This window comes from Scyliorhinus torazame, chromosome 4 (assembly GCF_047496885.1).
Source record: "Scyliorhinus torazame isolate Kashiwa2021f chromosome 4, sScyTor2.1, whole genome shotgun sequence".
Classification (NCBI taxonomy): domain Eukaryota; kingdom Metazoa; phylum Chordata; class Chondrichthyes; order Carcharhiniformes; family Scyliorhinidae; genus Scyliorhinus; species Scyliorhinus torazame.
In genome coordinates, this window is record NC_092710.1 from 277,529,811 (window position 1) to 277,544,780 (window position 14,970).

The 14,970-nt window shown below is 43.0% G+C and overlaps 1 protein-coding gene across 3 annotated transcripts in view; it reads left to right on the top strand.

Moving 5' to 3' along the window:
• Nucleotides 1-14,512, top strand: part of phip (pleckstrin homology domain interacting protein) — a 323,766-nt gene extending 309,254 nt beyond the window's left edge. For 2 of the 3 annotated variants that reach the window (XM_072499823.1, XM_072499825.1), the window contains exons 39-40: nucleotides 5,911-6,069; nucleotides 8,874-14,512. In XM_072499823.1, coding sequence (XP_072355924.1) covers nucleotides 5,911-6,069; nucleotides 8,874-9,538 — 824 coding nt within the window. In that variant the 3' untranslated portion in view covers nucleotides 9,539-14,512. The remainder of the gene's footprint in view (nucleotides 1-5,910; nucleotides 6,070-8,873) is intronic. The other variant, XM_072499824.1, reaches the window with a different exon arrangement.
• The last annotated feature ends 458 nt before the right edge of the window (nucleotides 14,513-14,970 follow it).

Below are 14,970 nucleotides of genomic sequence, written 5' to 3' on the forward strand. Positions count from 1 at the left end.
GGCTGATATGGGGCAATTAACATTCACACCACATAAGTGCCAGGCAGTGGCCATCCCAGTGAAGGGATAATCTGGCCATCTGCCCCTGACGTTCAGTGACATTACCATTACTGAATTCCCAACTATCATTACCATTGAGCAGAACCTGAACAGGACCAGCCATATATGCAAGAGGAGGTCAGAAGCTTGGAATTCTGCTGTGAGTAACTTGCCTGTGACTCCCCAAAGCCAATCCACCATATACAAGACAGGATTGCAATTGATTATTCTCCATTTTCCTAGATGTGTGCAGCTCCAACAACACTAAAATCAACACCATCCAGGACGTAGTAGCCTACTAGATTGGCACCCCACCTTCCACAGTGGCAGCCGTGTGTAACATCCATAAGATGCATTGCAACAACTCGCCAAAACTCCTTTGACAACATCTCAATCCATGACCAACACCACCTTGAAGGACAAGGGTAGCAAATGATTAGGAAATAACCAGCTGCATGTTTCCCTTCAGGATATGCACCATCCTGACTTTGAAAAATCTCACCATTCCTTCATTGCCAAAAATATGCAATCTCCCTACCAGCTGTGATGGAGCTCGACCAGGTGGACTGCAGCAGCTCAAGAAGGTGGCTCATCACCACCTTCTCAAGGGCAATTAGGGATGGATAACAAATGTTGCCCTTGCCAGCAACCCTCAAACCCGTAAGAATAAGGCATTTTGACCACGGTTTGATTAATTCTCAGGATACGGGTATTTCTGGAAAACCTACTTTTTCCATCTTCTCCATGAACCACTGCAGTTTGACATAACTGAATTGCTTACAAAGAAAGTCGAGGATAAATCAAGCTTGTATGGAACTGGAATCAGTGCAGGCCTGAACAAGTAAAGATGGTAGGTCTCCTTCCCTCAGGACTTCAGTGAAATAGATAGAATTTTACGGCAATCCAACAACGATGTGGTCACTTGAGCAGAGTTTAAATCCTCAACAGCCATGGTGGGATTTGGGCTCCAGTTCGCTAGGTTACACTCAGATTCTCCATGCTCAGCAGTTCATCCTCTACTCTCTTACATTGCCAGGTTAAAGTCCAACAGGTTTGTTTCGAATCACTAGCTTTTGGAGCACTGCTCCTTCCTCAGGTGAAGTAGCAGTGCTCCGAAAGCAAGTGATTCGAAACAAACCTGTTGGACTTTAACCTGGTGTTGTAAGACTTCTTACTGTGCCCACCCCAGTCCAACGCCGGATCTCCACATCATCTCTTTCATTGATTACTGACCCGCTCTCCCACCAGTGCAGCTGAGTCAGGAGGACACAACTGGCTTGGCTCCTCTTGGAGCACCAAGTTCCACATAGGGGTCTGGCTATTGAATCCTTCATTGTGGGAAGAGAAATTTGAATAACGTTTTCAGGAGCCAAGCACTTTGTGACTTGAGTTATTAGGACCCAGACTGTTATTTATAATTGCCTGCTCCAATAATTTAGAATTATGTAAACTTTGTTATGACTATCTCGTGTTATTCAATGCTATTTTGTGGGGAAAGAAGTTCTTCATAGGAAAAATCACAATGCAATTATTCTAATGGGAAAAGGAAAGACAAAGTAGGGTAAATCGGAGTACTAACAAAAACAAGTCTGGGGATTGTGATGCATGATTAGCCCATGCCCGTTCAATCGAATGAAGGCCGCATGCCAGCTTAATGCTGCCTCGTCATTTCAATGATTGCTGCGTGCAGCCAGTGTCAAAGCTGCTGTTCATGAGCTGTACACATCAGCAGAGAACCCAGAATCATAACTTAATGCACCATTTAAAGTTAGCCTGCACCTCCGAAAGGGAACGACACATTGCGGCTGGAGTAAGGGCTGGCTGTCATTCAGGAAGCGAATCTGACCCAGGAACAGTGTAAAATGGTGCATCATGGAAAACTGTGTTCTCTCAGGTTTTTGGATGATGCACCAGAGCCCTTGGAGGAGGTTGAAAGTGGGAGATTTGAGTTGCAGGCTGTCATTCGGCCCTCCAAACACAGGCTTAAAAGGCAGTCTGAGCAGATAGCCATGCAGGTCAATGCTAAGTGTCAAACCCAGAGGACCTGAATAAAGTGCCACAAGATGTTTAATGGCCTCACATGAGTGGCCACAGTCAGTTGCAATTTCAGGTGTCATATCCAACCAGCTGGATCACAGACACTGCTCAGTTTCCTCACCCTCATCACTCAATTATCAACAATCGCGAGCATTCGGGTCCCGTATCTGACTTTCATGAGCTTTACCTCTCCCTCACACCATGTGCACAACTGCATGTCCACAGCTCTTATCTTGCAAAACAGATAAGATGAGACCATAAGGGCTGGCAGTAAGAGTCGATTGAACATGAACAAGTGCATATGATGTCCTCACCCCCATGGAGGAGACCCTGCTGGCCATTATTGATTTATCCAATGTTGAAAACACAGCAGCGTCTTCTGATTTCCCACTCACAACCGCTTGTTCAGATACTTACACAACACAATCCCAAGAAGATAGATTAGAAACAGGATCTGCACGTGGTAAGATATTGGACATCAGGGACAAGCATAGTGCCGGTCCAACCTCATTGCAGAGCAAGGTTACACTAAGGCTATGCTTAATAGGATTCAGATGAAAATTTCATTGGATACAGAACTGGCTCGGTCACAGAAGGCAGAGGGTAGCAGTAGAAGGATGTTTTTCTGAATGGAAGGTTGTGACTAGTGGTGTTCCACAGGGATCTGTGCTGCGGCCTCTGTTGTTTGTAGTGTACATAAACGATTTGGAGGAAAATGTAGCTGGTCTCATTAGTAAGTTTGCGGATGACACCAGTGTTGGTGGAGTGACAGATAGTGTTGAGGATTGTCAGAGGATACAGCAAGATATAGATAGGTTGGAGACTTGGGCAGAGAAATGGCAAATGGAATTTGATCCAGACAAATGTGAGGTCATGCATTTTGGTACGTCTAACATGAAGGGGAAATATACAGGAAATGGCAAAACTCTTAGGAATATAGAAAGTCATAGAGTTCTGAGTTTACAGGTCTACAAATCTTTGAAAGTGGCAACACAAGGGGACAAGGTAGTCAAGAAAGTACGGAATGCTTGCCTTCATTGGACGGGGCATCGAGCATAGAAATTGACAAGTCATGCTACAGTTATATAGAACCTTGCTACGGCCGCACCTGAAATATTGCCCACATTTCTGGTCGCCACACTACCAGAAGGATGTGGAGGCTTTGGAGAAGGTGCGGAGGAGGATTACCAGGATGTTGTCTGGCCTGGAGGGTGTTAGCTATGCGGAGAGGCTGAATAGACTCTGACTGTTTTCATTAGAACAACGGAGGTTGATGGGCAACCTGATAGAGGTCTACATGATTATGAGGGGCATGGATAGAGTGGATAGGCAGGCACTCTTTCCCAGGGCGGAGGGGTCAGTCACCAGGGGGCATAGGTTTAAGGTCCATGGGGCAAAGTTTAGAGGAGATGTGCGAGTCAGGTTTTTTACACAGAGGATGGCGAGTGCCTGGAATGCGCTGCCGGGGAGGTTGTGGAAGCAGATACATTAACGGTGTTCAAAAGGCATCTCGACAGATACATGGATAGGATGGATATAGAGGAATATGGCACTATAGGTATAGAGGAATATGGCAAAGGGTGGTATCATGACCGGTACAGACCTGGAGGGCCAAAGGGCCTGTTCATGTGCTGTATTGTTCTTGTTCAATTAGGCATCCTACTGAGGAACACTGATGGCTATGCACAACAAAATTTGTGATGCTTTGGGAAACCTGGCAATGTTAACCTGGAGGAGTCCAGCGCTAACTTGATTGACACAGGGCTTTGTACAGAGCTTGGAGCCTACCCTTTCTAATATGGCAGTGGTAAACATTTCAATTATGCAGTTGTGAATCTAACCATAGTGCAACTTCCGTAGCAGCATTGTCCCAATGTCAAAGTGCTGCAGTTGAAGCTCAGACATCTGCCATTGGCTGTGGTTACCGTGTGAAATGTATCTCGCGATCCGCAAGCAGCCAACGATGAGCCGTCTCTGCCATAGGAAAACTGGGGGGGGGGGGGGGGGGGGGGGGGTCTCTCGAACCTGGAGACAATGTGGCAGGAAGAATCCAGGACCTCAGGAGGTTGGGAAAGCTGAGTGGCATTAAACTTTCAACTGTCGAGCCCGATACACTAACTTGCTCAAGCATTCCCCTGCACAGGTCACTTCAGGTCAACACACCTTGCAGCTCCAACTCATTCCACTCTCTGCAGGCTGCTCCTGACATCTGCATCTGAGCAGCCAACACTCACCTTCAACCTCGTATCCTCTCACACCCATGCCTCACCATCAGCTTAACTAATGATGTTCTTCCATCCTCTCTGCACAAGCCATTACCTCTGCACAAGCCATTACCAACACTCAACTCTCTGCATTCTGCCCTTACAGGAGAAGAAAGCACACAACCTGCCAACTCCAAATCCAACACAAACATTTGTTTCTGTAACATTCCCAATTCATACGCAGCGGGACCTGCCTTCAACGGCCTGGGCAGAGTCTGCCTGGTGTTTCGGCATGCCAGTATTTTCCACTATGACGTGTCATGTGCAGCACGGTTTTCATTGTGTATGTGGCTTGCACACCAAAGTCTTCAGCCACATCACCTGTGGGTAGCCCCTTGTGGCAACCTTTGGGTTTGTTGTGGTGGCTCAAATGCTGATGGCACAGAGGACTATGCGGATTGAAGGCAACATGACGGCCACCAGGATACCAGGGCTGTGTGTCCTGCATGATTCTGTGCTACGGTCACACACCAGTTGGAATTGGCGGGAGTGGGATCTGTTTCCCTTCCAGTATAGGGGACGGTGTTGACAAGTGGCACCCAGTGTGCATGAAGTCATTGGCACTCTGCGCCAAGGGGAAAGCTGTAGTCCTCCACAGGCCTGTCCTCTCTGGAAGGAAGGGTGAATGTAATTAGTTTTCTTTGAGTAGAGAGTTTCAGTGATTTCCCTTCCACAACAGCAGACTGCATGCTGCATCTCCAGCCTGGAAGGAGCCATGAAGCATAAATATTCATTGCCAAGGTAGGCTGTATAGCCAATGCCAATGCAGTTGTTGTTATGCTCCATGGTTGCAGTTCTTGCTGCAGGAGGTGGCATTTCAGGAAGGATATTATTACTAAAGCACAGACATTTCACACTTTGTCTTCCATGAGGTTTAAGCAGGAGAATTATCTTCTGAACATTCTGGGAAAACATGGCTTATTGTCGTGAACCTTTCTCCTCACTCTTCCGACAGCTTGTCCTGCTCTGATCATTGTCCAAGGCATGCTGCATTCCATCGGGTAATGCCTACTGATTGTACCCATTGGGAGCATTTGGTTTGTGCAGAAGTCTTGAAGTTAGCAAAAAAAAGCCGCCTTTACCTGCCATATCACTCCCTGCAGACGTTTGCAACTGAGAACAACTATAGAAAGCATTGAACACTTGTAGAATTATTGCAATAGCGAGACGAATTACAGCAATAGCTAGACGAATTCAATCAGCAAATAATCTGTAAGTAGTTGATGATTCCTTTAAATACATTGGCTGTAGGGTGACCCTCCTGCTGTATAATGTGTGTTCAGTTGTGCCAAGTTAAGAGTGTTGGCTGGAGTGCTAGGCTCCTAAATGGTAGTGCTATTATTAAATTAATGTTGCATGCAGGTTGATGTCATGATCTGCCTGCTCTGCATTGCCCTTTCACTGCCTGTGGGTGAAGGCCCTCATTAATAGGGTGACCATCGCAATTTTCACATGCATTGCAGTCATCTTTTGGAGCTTGAAGGACACTCGTGCCCAGAAATAGGTGTAAACAAGCCCAATTTCCCACCTATTATGTAATTAAGACCTTTTTCTTTTTAATATGTTTAAGCAGACCATAACGCTAAGCCATCGAAAGCCCAGAACAATCTTTGTTATCCTAAACTATCTGAATCAAAACACAATACTCAGACTTCATTGACAGATGAAAAGCCTGAGAAAAGGAGGTTAACACGTCGAAATAAATCAACACCATTCAAACAACCTAAAGGCAAGTATCTTAAAACTTTTTATTAATGTAAATTTAGAGTACCCAATTTCTTTCCAATTAAGGGGCAATCTAGTGTGGCCAATCCACCTGCCCTGCACATTTTTTGGGTTGTGGGGGCACGCTAACGCGGGGAGAATGAGCAAACTCCACACGGACTGGGATTGTTCATCCTAGAGAGATGGAGGCTGAGGAGCGACCTGATAAAACGTTATAAAGTTATGAGGGGTATAGATGGGGTGAACAGTTGGAGACATTTTCCCAGGGCGGTAATGACAATTACAAGGGGGCACAAGTTCAAAGTGAGGGGGGATAGGTTCAGTGGAGATATGCGGGGGAAGTTTTTTTACACAGAGGGTGGTAGTGGCCTGGAATGCACTGCCAATTGAGGTGGTTGAGGCAGATACGTGAGCGCCTTTTAAGACTTATCTAGATAGACACATGAACAGATGGGGTATAGAAGGATACAGATAGGACACGTGATCGGTGCAGGCTTGGAGGGCCGAAGGGCCTGTTCCTATGCTGTATTGTTCTTTGTTGGGAAGAAGAAATCCTCTGATCCCGACGACGATGGCCCCCACCACGGATTTCCCAACAGCGGGGGTGGATTCAATGGGAAATCCCAATGACAGTGGCAGGGCCAGAAGATCCCGCCGCCAGCCAATGGCAGGCCGCCTCCTGCCACTGAGGAACATTCCACGGCGGGTTCTGAAATTCACCCCATATTTACAATACTGCTAACGCGACAACCAGAAAATGCTCCTGCTACATTTCCAATGCTTCTAATACAGGGCATCTTTGTCATTATGCTAGAGTGTTACTAATGCATAGCAACCAGAAGAAGTCTTTGTAATTTTGCACACACATATTCAGCAGATCATACGCTAACCATATCCTGCATTTCAGGGCGGGGGGGTTTCAAAACCTTTCTGTGCTGGGGTAACTTTGCAATAAGAACACCTTAGGCTGGGTTCTCCATTTCTGGGTCTGTGTCCCCACGCCGGTGTGTAAGAAATGGCTTAAAACGGCCACCAATCCTCTGTTTGGCTGGGGGCTAGCATGAATGAAAATGAAATGAAAATCACTTATTGTCACAAGTAGGCTTCAATGAAGTTACTGTGAAAAGCCCCTAGTCGCCACATTCCGGCGCCTGTTCGGGGAGGCTGGGACGGGAATTGAACCGTGCTGCTGGCCTGCCCTGGTCTGCTTTAAAAGCCAGCGATTTAGCCCAGTGTGCTAAACCAGCCCCGCATGCCGGCAGCGTAGAGCATCCGGCTCTAGCTGCCGATACGGCTGGAGAATTGCCGGGTCCGTGGCCACGCATGCGCGCGGCGGCGGCCTGCAGTGGCCGCGCCGTGCTACATGACAGAGGTTGCTCACGGACCCGGCCCACAAAATAGTGCCCCCCCCCTTTGGCGCCTTGCGCACCCCGGACCACCCCCCACTGTGCCCCAGCCCCTGATAACGTCCCCACCTGCCCGCAGATCCGCCACCAGAGATTCGGCGGGGGCGGGAATCGCGCCGTGCCGGTCGGCGGGCCCACCCCCGGCGATTCTCCGGCCCGCGATGGGCCAAAGTCCCGCCGCTGTCAACCCTCGCCCGCCGGCGTGGATTAAACCTCCTTTTGAACAGCGGGACAAGGCGGCGCGGGCAGGCTCCGGGGTCCTGGGGGGGGCGTGGGGCGATCTGGCCCAGGGGGATGCCCCCACGGTGGCCTGGCCCGCGATCGAGGCCCACCGATCCGCGGGCGGGCCTGTGTCGTGATGGAACTCTTTTTCTTCCGCCTTCACCATGGTCTTCACTATGGCGGAGGCGGAAGAGACCCCCCTCCCCTGCGCATGCGCGCGGGGATGCCGTGAGCGGCTGTTGACGCTCCCACACATGCGTCGTCCGGCGAAGACCTTTCGGCGCCGGCTGGCGTGGTGCCAAAGACCTTTCCCGCCAGCCGGCGGAGCGGAAACCACTCTGGCGCGGGCCTAGCCCCTCAAGGTGAGGGCTTGGCCCCTAAAGGTGTCCGACGCTGGAGTGGTTCCCGCCACTCCATTACGCCGGAACCCCCCACCCTGCCGGGTAGGGGAGAATCCCGCCCCTGAATCTGTAATGACACCTACCATTTGCATGTCTATTTCGAGTGCCTTTGATGTCCAAATTTTCCAAAGGTGCTTCACAATGGAGATAGGTAGGGGAATGGATGCCGTGCCATGGAGGGAGATATTGGGCAAAATCTTCTGGCAGTTGACGGCAGCAGGATATTCCGGTCCCACCAATGGCACACCACTGTGACAGAGCGGGTTGGATTGTATGGGAAATCCCATTGGCAGCGGCTGTACCCGTAGATCCCGCTGCCGGCCAATGGCAGGCTGTTGTTGCTGCCACCAAGAAACACACCGCGGGGAGGCCAGAAAGCCTCGCACATTGGGAGGGGTGACTAAGGAATTTTCATAAAGATAGGTTTTGACCAGGTTTCTGAAAAAAGAAAAGCAGAGGCACAAGGGTTTAAGGGTAGGAGTTTTCAAATTTGTATTATGTTTGCTTCTTAAGTTTAATTAAATTAAATTTGATAGGTAATTTAAGAGAAAATATCCAGCCATGCCTAAATGTGAAAGAGTGGACAAGCGTATGCCTTTGACCGAAAATTAACTTGTGCACCATTAACTTCTTTTAAAGGAAAAAAATTAACTGTCAGATGCTGTAAACCTCTATGACTCTATTAAACTATTCTGAATATAATGCGATTGGTTTACATTTTATATTAGCTTTATATATGTGTGTTTTAACGTACATATTTATATTCCCTTTAATATAAGGTGACATCAAAGCTGAATCTCCAGCACAGAAGACTCCACAAATAAATGGACACAGTGCATGTATCTCTGAATCTGTGGTCAAGAGAGGTCCTGGTAGGAAACCGCAGGAAGTAAAAAGTCTAAAAGGACCTGGTAAGAAAAGAGGTAGGAAAAGTAAAAAAGAACTACTTATTATTCAACAACAGAATGAAATGAAGAAAGCAGAAGTAAAAAAAGACACATCCAATGAAAATGGTGAAGAAGCTACCTCAGAAAGCAGCTCTAGTTCAGAGAGCAACACACAAAGAAAATCTTTGCAGAAGAAACCAACAAGAGGCAGGAAACCCAAAGGAAAGAGTCTACAAGCTAAATCCAAATTGACAGTTGCTGCTAAACGTAAAATGCAGACTAGGAGCAACAGAAGGAAGCATGAGGAGCCTGTGGAGCCCATTGAGCCTGCAGAGCCTGTGGAAGATGACAAAAGGACTGAGGAGGCCATGGGCTCTAAATCTGTCATGAAAACAAGGAATCAAGGTAGACGGACAACGTGCTACAATGAGGAGGATTCAGAGGAAGAGCAAAGGCAGCTACTGTTTGAAGATTCCTCTTTAACTTTTGGAACATCCAGTAGGGGCAGGCTGCGGAAACTGACTGAAAAAGCAAAGGCTAACCTGATTGGTTGGTAAACAACTGTAGGGTTTTGTCTACTCAATGAGGCTTCTTGTTTAGACAAGAACAGGTAAGGGATTGGTGCACTTGAGGTCACTGCATTCTCACTTGCAGACTGGTTGGAGATTTGATTTGAGTTTGGTTTAATCAGAAGGCAAAATGAGCAAGGACTGATTTGTTAAATGAAACATTTAATCGCTAGAGAGTTTAAAATCTTGTTTGGTAGTTGTTAGCTACTGCCTGGTGCACTATCTCAATGCACAAATCTTTGATGTTTTGCCAGCATTAATTCACGGTAGAATCTTGGCATTTTGATGTACATTTTCACCTTCTACTTCCATCTTCTGTTCTCTGAAGAACCGCAGATTCTGGTTTTGTTTAGGTTGTGGGGGCAAACTTGCAGATTAGAGGGTTGGGATCAGTTAGTATTTGCATTTGACAGAACTGTAATGATTGACAATTGGTTGCCACTAAATTTGACGAGTTCCTTTTTAAAAATGCCTTTTAAACTTCTGATTTTCATTATTTTATGTTCAGAGATATTTTAGGTATTCCATTCTGTTTTTAAACTGTTATTTGTACTTACCAAGAATTTATAAGTCATCTAAAATAATAAATTCAAATACATTCAAAATGCGATTGTCATGTTTTAGTATCCCTGCAAGCACGTGTAATGTTTAGGTTAAATGTTTGCAGCCCCCAAACGTCTGCAGTAACGGTCAATTAATTTCAAAAATATACTCTGGTCAGTATTTTTTAAATTCTTCAGTTATTCCTTAAATTTGTTAGTGTTGAGATACATTCATATGTGTAGTTTTATTTATCTTCTATACAGAACATCTGTGTTGCACTGTCTTGCATCTTATAAGGAAAAGTTTAGAATAGTGTTGTTTATCGTTGATTGGTCTGCAAATGCGCTCCCACTCTTCAGTGACCACATTTAGGTTGAAGTCTTAAATACCAAGTTGGGACGGGTGTTAAAAGATGACTTTTCCTCTCATTTGAATCCGAAAATATATGCCGTCAAAGAATTTTCCACTTTCATGCCTTAAATTTCCAGTTTCTGATAATTTCATACACTCGCTCACAATCAGAAAATGTTTGAAAGTGTTTGCACTACTAGCTATGTGTAATCATCTCATTATTACTAAACAGGTATGGTGGTGTTTTTTGCCACCAAAAATGCATTTGGATAGATAATTTTAGGTTGTTCTTCCCCTTCTCCTCCCCCTCCACAACTTAACAATCAGTCCTTGCTTATTTGCCAGTCATAATGTGCTGCAGAGGCTTGACTTCAAGTGCATTTGGGCACCTGCAATTCAAGCTTTCCAAAGAATTGCACAGATAGCCTGTCATGTTCCCACTATTCTGAAGTAATTGTAAGCTGCTTCTCCCATTTATTGAATGTAGAGGCAAACAAAAAAAAAGACTGCATTGCACTGGAACTGAGTGGTTGTCTCTTGCTTACCTTATTCAATCAGGAAACAAATAACTTGCCGAAGAAGAGAAGGAGACTGGTTTTAGTTATGTTTTCACTAACATGCATTCGCACACATACACACAAATTGTATATTGTAAGTAGAAAAAATATTTTAAGATATAGTACAGGGATGGGGTTGAGATATGCCATCTGTTCAAATGGCTTTATAGCACATGCACATATAAATGCTTTATAAAGGGTTTATAAGAACATGCCCAGCTCCTTTGATGGTTGGGAAAGGTTATGATATTTTAGAATTACCAAGCATGTGAATCGTGCTGAAATTTCCAGACTTGTATAGTTTGTGAGAATTTCCCCCGCCCATTCAACAATGCAGGATTTCATGGGAACTTATTTGGCACTGGTACGCAAATAACAATTGTCATGGTTTAAAGGTCCCATTGTATATGAATATTAGCTCAATAATGCTTACTTGGGCTTTCTATGGAGAAACGTTCATTCCATAGAGTAATCTGTCTGGAGCTTGCACCCTATTTTCTGATTTTAAAGAAAAGTTGGCTTTTTTGTAATCCGTAATTAAGTGGTCAAATTACTTTTTATTGGATGTTTGCAAATAGTACATTACTACACAGTGTCGTTTTTGTGCACTTTCTGCCTATGTCTGTTATGCCACATTAAGTCGATATCTTCCCTCAAAAGGTATAGCATTTGGTGATTGTGCCTTGAATATATAATTTTTTTTCTATTGTTAATGGTTAGGGCTGGGACAAGATTATTACACTCCGGAGGTTTTCTACCTTTTGACACCACCAATTCTATGTAAATAACAAACTAAACTGTGTTTTTAAACATGAGAGAACAGATAATCACTTTTGAAAGTGATGGGATGCCATGCACTGCATGCAGTAAATGTGTACATGATTGCAGATAATTTTTCTTCCAAACTGCCAAATATAAACAGTACATTCTAAAGCAGAGTACTTCTTTAAGACATTTAAGAACTTTGTTCCAGTTCTGATTTTTCCTTGGCAACCTAAGGGTGATGTTTGATTTGACTGTAATCTTCTCACTGAAGTGAGCTTGTTTTCTTTTGCTATTCATTTTTCTGAAGTAATGTGACAGTTTTTATTTCTTGGTTTACCATTGTTATTTGATTGGATTTTTAAAACAAATGGTTGTTTCCCCTCTTCCCTGTTATTTTTGTATTAACTGTTAGTATTAAGAAAACAGTTTTGCAATTCATCATTTTCAATTATTACAGACATTTATAGGAGAATCATGCTCATTAAGATACCAAGCAGTGTGTTGTATCCAATTAAGTTGGAGATTGTTATTATGGTAAATATTCTGGATTTTGTTTAAATGTCTGTTTCAGATTTTTTTTTAATAGTCAGTGAACCAAGAAATAATTGTCACTTTCTGTACAAGTTTAATGTGACCTTGTTTTAGTCTTACTGGTTCTTAACAGTAATGCTCCCGCAAACTCAATTAAAATGTCTCTTTCCCTTTTGTAATTCTTTGTCAGACATGGTGTAAATAAATTAATGAATAATTGTGAGTGGGTTTTGAGGCCATATCCTGTTTAAGGGATTCTGATAAGAATTAAATCTGAATTGTTCATGAATGTCATCAGAACCCCTAGATTAGGTTAACATTTTAATTCACTCACTGAAATGCTTGTCATATAATGTATACCGTGTTTGGAATTTTGATTGAGTTAATGCCGTTTTGTGAAGATTTGTGGGTTTCTAGAGGTCTTAACAGCATTTTGAAACATCAGTACATAACCAAAATGTTGCTCATTGCGAGAAATATTTATTCCCTTCAAACACCATTACAGGGGGTTTATCAAAAATAATTTGCAGCGGAAAACGGGAAACTCCTTACACTGTATATATTATATATACTCCCTTTATAATGTTCATCTCTGCAGAACAGCATTTTGCCATTTCCCTTAGGATCTTTATTCCGATCCTATTTTTAAAATAAAACTTAATTCAAAAAAACTGTTTCATGAGAGGTTGATCTTTGTCTTTATTAAGTTTGAGCATTCACGATTTATTTGTATTTGAACATGCAGCCAAAGTATGCAAGCTGCTTCCTCCTTCATCCATGGTGGAAAGAAAGTAAAAACGAATGTATTAAGTTTCTTAACATGTTAATTTATGTATTTTGGTTACATAGATGAAATAAAAGTGAAGAAAATGTATGTAAATATTGCATAAAACACCCATTTTAATGAAGGATGTAAAGTATTGATTTTGTTTATGCTGGCATTCCCTCTATTTACAATTATGGTAGCATTTAGGTCTCTATTTGAAAAGTTAGCCTCAATACTAAGGAGAGACTTTTGCCTAAGGTATATGACTTGCATGCTTGCTTTAACAATGGTTAACAGGCAATTTTTGCAAACTGAACTAACCTTTTCTTCCCCCATCCCCCTTGAAATTAATGGAAATTCCAGACCACGCTCCGAAGTATAGTACAATTTCATAAACATGTACATCTTTACAGTTCATCTTTTTAATATAGATTGAATTTTAAAAAGTACAATTATAATTATACTTCTATATTTTATATTTAAAATGCCTGAATTTTGTAGATTGAAGTTTATATGTTTTAAGAATTCTGACTCTTAAAACTAATTTGCCAACATCTTATTTTGATACTATTAACTAAGACAACCAATAAAAATAGTTCCTACTTAGCTTTTTTTCTCAATTTCTTCAGTACCTCGTGGTGCCTGTTTTTAATATGTGACATGTGATTCTCCCACAATTTCTAACCATCTGATCATAAATTTATGTCCCATTCATAAACGTGTAATCTTAGCCTAGGATAACAACATGAGGTACAAAGGAATAGGAGTGCACCACATTAAAACCCCAGTCACCATTTCTCATGACCTTGGCCCTCTCCAATCACCGTCACCACCCTCCATTCCTACCCTAGTCACCGACCCATATTAATAATATTCTTGAGAATAGTTGCAGGCCTTATCCAATGATTGAAATCTCTTTCCTGGTGATCTGCGTGGGGACACCCATTATCGGCACCTTGAGCCAGTTTATTAAGGTGCAGGGATCAGACCCTCTATTACTATTTCCAAGCCCTTTGCATTTTTAGCTCATTATGTTTGACAGTCTGGGATTAAAATAAATCAATAATGAAAAAGAACAATGCTGTATAAAACACATCTAATATGCAAAAAGAAGTAATTCTGAGAAAAAAAATTGGCCTTTAGGAAAACTCAGTTGCCACTGTGCTTGTTTATTGAATTTTAAGGATATTTTGTTGGTGTATATCTGAACATTTGATGAGGGTTGTTCACATTAATCAATGACACATTTATTTTTTCTGTTATCATTACAGCAAATATTGTTTAAGTAGCATTTTGAATTTTATATATGAATTTGGGCTAATAAAATCTTTCTTCCTCTTTATGCCAGGTGTAATTGGATGATTTTTAAGATGGTTAGTAATTATATTTCAAGCTTTTGTGACAACACCTGTGGATATTTCATTAAAAAATATAAGGTCTTGAATTTTACTGCTTTCAATGCATTACCATGAATAATTTCCCGAATGCGAAATGCGTGTGTGCAATTTTTTTTTAAAGTACATATAATGCAACAATGACTCACCTGGATTCTAAACAAAACAGATTGTCTTCCATTGTAGAGCAAGCTGCAGTAACTCCAATGTTATTCTGAAAGCTGTTCTTACAAATGTCATGGTTGATATTTGTCTCTCTCTATAATCACCAAGGCCACCTGATCAGAGGTTTCTACCAGTGACAAATGAGAAGCCAATTAAGAGGAAAGGGATGTGTGGCAGGTGATTTTTTTTCCCTCCATGTCTACCTGGTTGTACCTAAGCCTCAATTTCCACTCATACCACAGAGTGTCATCAAGCAGTGAGTGCCGGCTATAAAATCAGACATGACGTTTTGTGCCCCAACTCTTAGAGTGTATATATGTTATGGCCAGAAAATAAATGCTGGGATTT